Source organism: Papaver somniferum, unplaced genomic scaffold (assembly GCF_003573695.1).
Source record: "Papaver somniferum cultivar HN1 unplaced genomic scaffold, ASM357369v1 unplaced-scaffold_119, whole genome shotgun sequence".
NCBI classification, from domain to species: Eukaryota; Viridiplantae; Streptophyta; class Magnoliopsida; order Ranunculales; family Papaveraceae; genus Papaver; species Papaver somniferum.
Window position 1 is genome coordinate 5,821,218 of NW_020620936.1, and position 7,962 is coordinate 5,829,179.

The 7,962-nt window shown below is 29.5% G+C and overlaps 1 protein-coding gene across 1 annotated transcript; it reads left to right on the forward strand.

The window, feature by feature from the left end:
• Positions 1-1,378: 1,378 nt before the first annotated feature.
• On the forward strand, positions 1,379-2,559 carry LOC113330841. The gene is made up of 2 exons (XM_026577648.1): positions 1,379-2,362; positions 2,554-2,559. The coding sequence occupies exons 1-2, from the start codon at positions 1,379-1,381 to the stop codon at positions 2,557-2,559; spliced, it is 990 nt and encodes a 329-aa protein (XP_026433433.1).
• Positions 2,560-7,962: the final 5,403 nt, after the last annotated feature.

Genomic DNA, 7,962 nt, shown 5'->3' on the forward strand with positions numbered 1-7,962 from the left:
ATAGAAAGACAAAGCCAACACAAAAAGAAAGAGTTCATAAAAATGTTGAATTTTATATACGTTAACCCAAAAAAGTTGACGCATTTCGTTATAAGTCGGAAATTGATTTCTGAGACTAAATTGTAAACTAGATAAACTCATCTTTAACAGAAAAATTTTGAGATATGTATTTTAATTACAATTAATATGTTCTAAGGCAATACGTCTAGTAAAAATTGTATTTCTATGTACGTTGATTCAAGAAAATATGAAGGAAGTCAAATTTCACAATAGAAGAAGGATGAAAGACCATGCATAACTAATCCAAATCCTAACAAATTTCATCTATCTTGAATCAAATAGAAAGACAAAGCCAACACAAATGAAAGAGTTCATAAAATTTTGAATTTTATATACGTTAACTCAAAAAAGTCTACAAGTCGGAAATTGATTTCTGAGACTAAATCTTAAACTAGATAAACTCATCTTTAAAAGAAAAAGTTTGAAAAATGTATTGTAATCACAAATTATATGTTCTAAAGCATTACGTCTAGTAAAAATTGCATTTCTATGTACGTTGATTCAAGAAAATATGAAGGAAAGCAAATTTAACAATAGAAGAAGGATGAAAGACCAAGAAGAACTAATCCAAATCCAAACAAATTTCATCTATCTTGAATCAATTAGAAAGACAGAACCAACAAAAAAAGAAAGAGTTCATAAAAATGTTGAGTTTTATATACCTTAACTCCAAAAAGTCTACACACTTCGTTATAAGTCTGAAATTGATTTCTGAAACTAAATTGTAAACTAGATAAACTCATCTTTAACATAAAAAGTTAGAAAAATGTATTGTAATCACAAATAATATGTTCTAAAGCATTATCTCTAGTAAAAATTGCATTTCTATGTACGTTGATTCAAGAAAATATGAAGGAAGGCAAGTTTCACAATAGAAGAAGGATGAAAGACCAAGAAGAACTAATCCAAATCCTAACCAATTTCATCTATCTTGAATCAAATAGAAAGACAGAGCCAACACAAAAAGAAAGAGTTCTTAAAAATGATGAATTTTATATACGTTAACTCAAAAAAGGCTACACCATTCGTTATAAGTCTGAAATTGATTTCTGAAACTAAATTGTAAACTAGAGAAACTCATCTTTAACAGAAAAATTTTGAAAAATGTATTGTAGTCACAAATAATATGTTTAAAGGCATTACGTCTAGTAAAAATTGCATTTCTATATAGGTTGATTCAAGAAAATTAACACACTTTTTATTTTTCTTGAAAACTTTTTTCTCTCTCTTGGCTCTGAGGCGATTTTTCCTTAGGGTTTTGGGTTTTCAAACTTTTCAATTTTTTTGGTTCTCCTCAATCATCTACGGGTGATTTGAGATGGGAGATGCTTCTCATGCGTCTCATGTTAGGTCTCGTACTTATGCTGATCAGGTGAAGGGGAAGCAACAGCTTCCAACAACATCTATTGATCTCAGTTCTTTACCATTGCCAACGTTAAAAGAAGGCAAACCAGCGATTGTTTTACCTGAATCTTTCTATTTGGAAGGTTGTGATATTTGGAAATTCAGCCTTATTGGACGTTTAGATTTCAAAGGAATTACTTTCCAAGAGGTGAAGGATGATTTGGAACATCAATGGCAGCTAGGTCAAGGTGCGGTTCAGCTAATTCCTATGAGTAGAGGTTTCTTCACCATCAAGTTACAATTCCAAACAGCAAAAGACAAGCTTTTGAATGCTGAAGCTTGGTTTTTTAGGCATCAAAAGCTAACCCTAATTGAATGGTTTCCTGGTTTTGATGCTGAAAAACAAAGATCATCTCATGCTTCCGTGTGGGTTTCTTTTCCAGGAACTCCAATTGTGGTTGATAGACGTACTCTTGCTCATGAATATGGTCACTTTGCATCAGTTTTGGTGGATATTAATTTTGCTGAAGCAGCTACTGATGCTATTCATATTACGGTTGGGGGTTTAGATATTTGGCAAGCTGTTGAGATTCAAAAAGTTCCAAAATATTGTTCCAAGTGCAAGTTGATTGGGCATACTGATCATGAATGTAGAAAGCAGCACAAGGAAAATACTGAGCGACAACTTGTGGTAAGCAAACAAGTTAGCGTTGATGATTCTCAACCTGGCGTGAGCAATATTCCTAAACCTGCTGGTGGGGAATGGCAAGTGGCTAGGCGTAAGAAGAAGGGTAAGAAAAAATCTCACAACGTCAATGTAGATGTTCGTGATGTTGTTGATAATATTGCTGGTGAAGAAGCTGATGTGGAGTTTGCTGCTAAGCTGGTGAAGGCTCAGCAGTTGGAGGTTGTTATGGCACAAGCCAAAGCTGATTTTGAATCTGTCTATGTTGAATTGGCGAGAACTAAACAAGCGCAGGCTTCAAAATCAGTTTTAGTTAAGAATGGAAAAGTGGGTGAAACTAATCCATCAACTATAACAAGTTTGGTTGGAACTAGGATTCCCAAACCTGTTAGGATTGTGACCGCAACTCCTACTCCTCTTTGTGATCAGCTTACGGCTGGGGAGTTTCTTTTGAATAAAAACAGATATAATGCTATTGAAACAATTCAAGATGTGGAGGAGAGTTCAGCTGATGCAAAGTTTAGGGCTGATCAAGATATTTTGTCTAAGGAAGAATTATCAAAGGAAAAATCTCCTAGTAAGTTGTCTCCTATTAAGCTTGTCCCTGGTAACTTTGCATCTGATGATGAAGACGGAGAGTTTTATGAGGATGAAGATGAGGATGTCTTGGGTAATTATGCTTTTGATACGGATATTATGGATGGAATTTTTTCTAAGAGCAAATCGTATAGAGTTGGTAGCAGCAGAAGTAAATTGAAAGGAGTTGGCTATAGATATAGGTAGCTTCTTTTATTTTTCTTTTTTGTGGTTATTGCTTTTGTTATTTTTTAATCGTTATTTAGTCCCCTTTGGTTTATGGGGGTAGGGAGAATTGTGCTCCAATTTTGTAATTCTTGTAATTACGTTTTTTTGCTTTAATAAACTTTTTTGACCTAGCAAAAAAAAAAAAGCCTTAGAACATATTAATTGTAATTACAATACATTTTTCAAACTTTTTCTGTTAAAGATGAGTCTATCTAGTTTACAATTTAGTCTTAGAAATCAATTTCCGACTTATAACGAAATGTGTAGACTTTTTTGAGTTAACGTATATAAAATTCAACATTTTTATGAACTCTTTCTTTTTGTGTTGGTTTTGTCTTTCTATTTGATTCAAGATAGATGAAATTTGTTAGGATTTGGATTAGTTCTGCATGGTCTTTCATCTTTCTTCTATTGTGAAATTTGACTTGCTTCATATTTTCTTGAATCAACGTACATAGAAATGCAATTTTTACTAGACGTATTGCCTTAGAACATATTAATTGTAATTACAATACAATTTTCAAACTTTTTCTGTTAAAGATGAGTCTTTCTAGTTTACAATTTAGTCTCAGAAATCAATTTCCGACTTATAACGAAATGTGTAGACTTTTTTGAGTTAATGTATATAAAATTCAACATTTTTATGAACTCTTTCTTTTTATGTTGGATTTGTCTTTCTATTTGATTTAAGATAGATGAAATTTGTTAGGATTTGGATTGGTTATGCATGGTCTTTCATCCATCTTCTATTGTTAAATTTGACTTGCTTCATATTTTCTTGAATCAACGCACATAGAAATACAATTTTTACTAGACGTATTGCCTTAGAACATATATATTGTAATTACAATACATTTTTCAAACTTATTCTGTTAAAGATTAGTTTATCTAGTTTACAATTTAGTCTCAGAAATCAATTTCCGACTTATAACGAAATGTGTAGACTTTTTTGAGTTAACGTATATAAAATTCAAAATCTTTATGAACTCTTTCTTTTTGTGTTGGTTTTTTCTTTCTATTTGATTCAAGATAGATGAAATTTGTTAGGATTTGGATTAGTTCTTTCATCTTTCTTCTATTGTGAAATTTGACTTGCTTCATATTTTCTTGAATCAACGTACATAGAAATGCAATATTTACTAGACGTATTGCCTTAGAACATATTAATTATAATTACAGTACATTTTTCAAAATTTTTCTGTTAAAGATGAGTCTATCTAGTTTATAATTTAGTCTCAGAAATCAATTTTCGACTTATAACGAAGTGTGTAGACTTTTTTGAGTTAACGTATATTAAATTCAACATTTTTATGAACTCTTTCTTTTTGTGTTGGCTTTGTCTTTCTATTTGATTCAAAATAGATGAAATTTGTTAGGATTTGGATTAGTTCTGCATGGTCTTTCATCCTTCTTCTATTGTGAAATTTGACTTGCTTCATATTTTCTTGAATCAATGTACATAGAAATGCAATATTTACTAGACGTATTGCCTTAGAACATATTAATTGTAATTACAATACATTTTTCAAACTTTTTCTGTTAAAGATTTGTCTATCTAGTTTATAATTTAATCTCAGAAATCAATTTCCGACTTAAACAAAGTGTGTAGACTTTTTTGAGTTAACGTATATTAAATTCAACATTTTTATGAACTCTTTCTTTATGTGTTGGATTTGTCTTTCTATTTGATTTAAGATAGATGAAATTTGTTAGGATTTGGATTGGTTATGCATGGTCTTTCATCCTTCTTCTATTGTGAAATTTGACTTGCTTCATATTTTCTTGAATCAACGCACATAGAAATGCAATTTTTACTAGACATATTGCCTTAGAACATATATATTATAATTACAATACATTTTTCAAACTTTGTCTGTTAAACATTAGTTTATCTAGTTTACAATTTAGTCCCAGAAATCAATTTCCGACTTATAACGAAATGTGTAGACTTTTTTGAGTTAACGTTTATAAAATTCAACATTTTTATGAACTCTTTCTTTTTGTGTTGGCTTTGTCTTTCTATTTGATTCAAGATAGATGAAATTTTTTAGGATTTGGATTAATTCTGCATGGTCTTTCATCCTTCTTCTATTATGAAATTTGACTTCCTTCATATTTTCTTGAATCAACGTACATAGAAATGCAATTTTTACTAGATGTATTGCCTTAGAACATATTGATTGTAATTACAATACATTTTTCAAACTTTTTCTTTTAAAGATGCTTCTTTCTAGTTTACAATTTAGTCTCAGAAATCAATTTCCGACTTATAACGAAATGTGTAGACTTTTTTGAGTTAACGTATATTAAATTCAACATTTTTATGAACTCTTTCTTTTTGTGTTGGCTTTGTCTTTCTATTTGATTCAAGATAGATGAAATTTGTTAGGATTTGGATTGGTTCTGCATGGTCTTTCATCCTTCTTCTATTGTGAAATTTGACTTGCTTCATATTTTCTTGAATCAACGTAAATAGAATTGCAATTTTTACTAGACGTATTGCCTTAGAACATATTGATTGTAATTACAATACATTTTTCAAACTTTTTCGGTTAAAGATGAGTTTATCTAGTTTACAATTTAGTCTCAGAAATCAATTTCCGACTTATAACGAAGTGTGTAGACTTTTTTGAGTTAACGTATATTAAATTCAACATTTTTATGAACTCTTTCTTTTTGTGTTGGTTTTGTCTTTCAATTTGATTCAAGATAGATGAAATTTTTTAGGATTTGGATTAGTTCTTCTTGGTCTTTCATCCTTCTTCTATTGTGTAATTTGCTTTCTTTCATATTTTCTAGAATCAACGTACATAGAAATGCAATTTTTACTAGATGTAATGCCTTAGAACATATTATTTGTTATTACAATAAAGTTTCCAACCTTTTTCGGTTAAAGATGACTATATCTAGTTTACAATTTAGTCTCAGAAATCAATTTCCGACTTATAACGAAGTGTGTAGCCTTTTTTTAGTTAACGTGTATAAAATTCAACATTTTTATGAACTCTTTCTTTTTGTGTTGGTTTTGTCTTTCAATTTGATTCAAATAGATGAAATTTGTTAGAATTTGGATTAGTTGTTGATTGTCTTTCATCCTTCTTCTATTGTGAAATTTGACATCCTTCATATTTTCTGGAATCAGTGTACATAGAAATGCAATTTTTACTAGACGTAATACCTTAGAACATATTATTTGTTATTACAATAAAGTTTTCAAACTTTTTCGGTTAAAGATGAGTATATCGAGTTTACAATTTAGTCTCAGAAATCAATTTCCGACTTATAACGAAGTGTGTAGCCTTTTTTTAGTTAACGTGTATAAAATTCAACATTTTTATGAACTCTTTCTTTTTGTGTTGGTTTTGTCTCTCTATTTCATTCAAGATACATGGAATTCGTTAGGATTTGGATTAGTTCTGCATGGTCTTTCATCCTTCTTCTATTGTGAAATTTGACTTCCTTCATATTTTCTTGAATCAACGTACATAGAAATGCAATTTTTACTAGAGCTATTGCCTTAGAACTTATTAATTGTAATTACAATACATTTTTCAAACGTTTTCTGTTAAAGATGAGTTTATCTAGTTTACAATTTAGTCTCAGAAATCAATTTCCGACTTATTACGAAGTGTGTAACCTTTTTTGAGTTAACATATATAAAATTCAACGTTTTTATGAACTCTTTCTTTTTTGCGTTGGTTTTGTCTTTCAATTTGATTCAAATAGATGAAATTTTTTAGAATTTGGATTACTTCTGGCTGGTCTTTCATCCTTCTTCTATTGTGAAATTTGACTTCCTTCATATTTTCTAGAATCAGTGTACATAGAAATGCAATTTTTACTAGACGTAATGCTTTATAACATATTATTTGTGATTAGATTAAAGTTTTCAAACTTTTTTTGTTAAAGATGAGTTTATCTAGTTTACAATTTAGTTTCAAAAATGAATTTCAGACTTATAACGAAGGGTGTAGACTTTTTTGAGTTAACGTATATAAAATTCAACATTTTTATGAACTCTTTCTTTTTGTGTTGGTTTTATCTTTCAATTTCATTCAAGATACATGAAATTTTTTAGGATTCGGATTGGTTCTGCATGGTCTTTCATCCTTCTTCTATTGTGAAATTTGACTTCCTTCATATTTTCTTGAATCAACGTACATAGAAATGCAATTTTTACTAGAGCTATTGCCTTAGAACTTATTAATTGTAATTACAATACATTTTTCAAACTTTTTCTGTTAAAGATGAGTTTATCTAGTTTACAATTTAGTCTCAAAAATCAATTTCCGACTTATAACGAAGTGTGTAACCTTTTTTGAGTTAACATATATAAAATTCAACGTTTTTATGAACTCTTTCTTTTTTGCGTTGGTTTTGTCTTTCAATTTGATTCAAATAGATGAAATTTTTTAGAATTTGGATTACTTCTGGCTGGTCTTTCATCCTTCTTCTATTGTGAAATTTGACTTCCTTCATATTTTCTAGAATCAGTGTACATAGAAATGCAATTTTTACTAGACGTAATGCTTTATAACATATTATTTGTGATTAGATTAAAGTTTTCAAACTTTTTCGGTTAAAGATGAGTATATCGAGTTTACAATTTAGTCTCAGAAATCAATTTCCGACTTATAACGAAGTGTGTAGCCTTTTTTTAGTTAACGTGTATAAAATTCAACATTTTTATGAACTCTTTCTTTTTGTGTTGGTTTTGTCTTTCAATTTGATTCAAATAGATGAAATTTGTTAGAATTTGGATTAGTTGTTGATTGTCTTTCATCCTTCTTCTATTGTGAAATTTGACATCCTTCATATTTTCTGGAATCAGTGTACATAGAAATGCAATTTTTACTAGACGTAATACCTTAGAACATATTATTTGTTATTACAATAAAGTTTTCAAACTTTTTCGGTTAAAGATGAGTATATCGAGTTTACAATTTAGTCTCAGAAATCAATTTCAGACTTATATCGAAGTGTGTAGCCTTTCTTGAATTAACGTATATAAAATTCAACATTTTTATGAACTCTTTCTTGTTGTGTTGGTTTTGTCTTTCAATTTGATT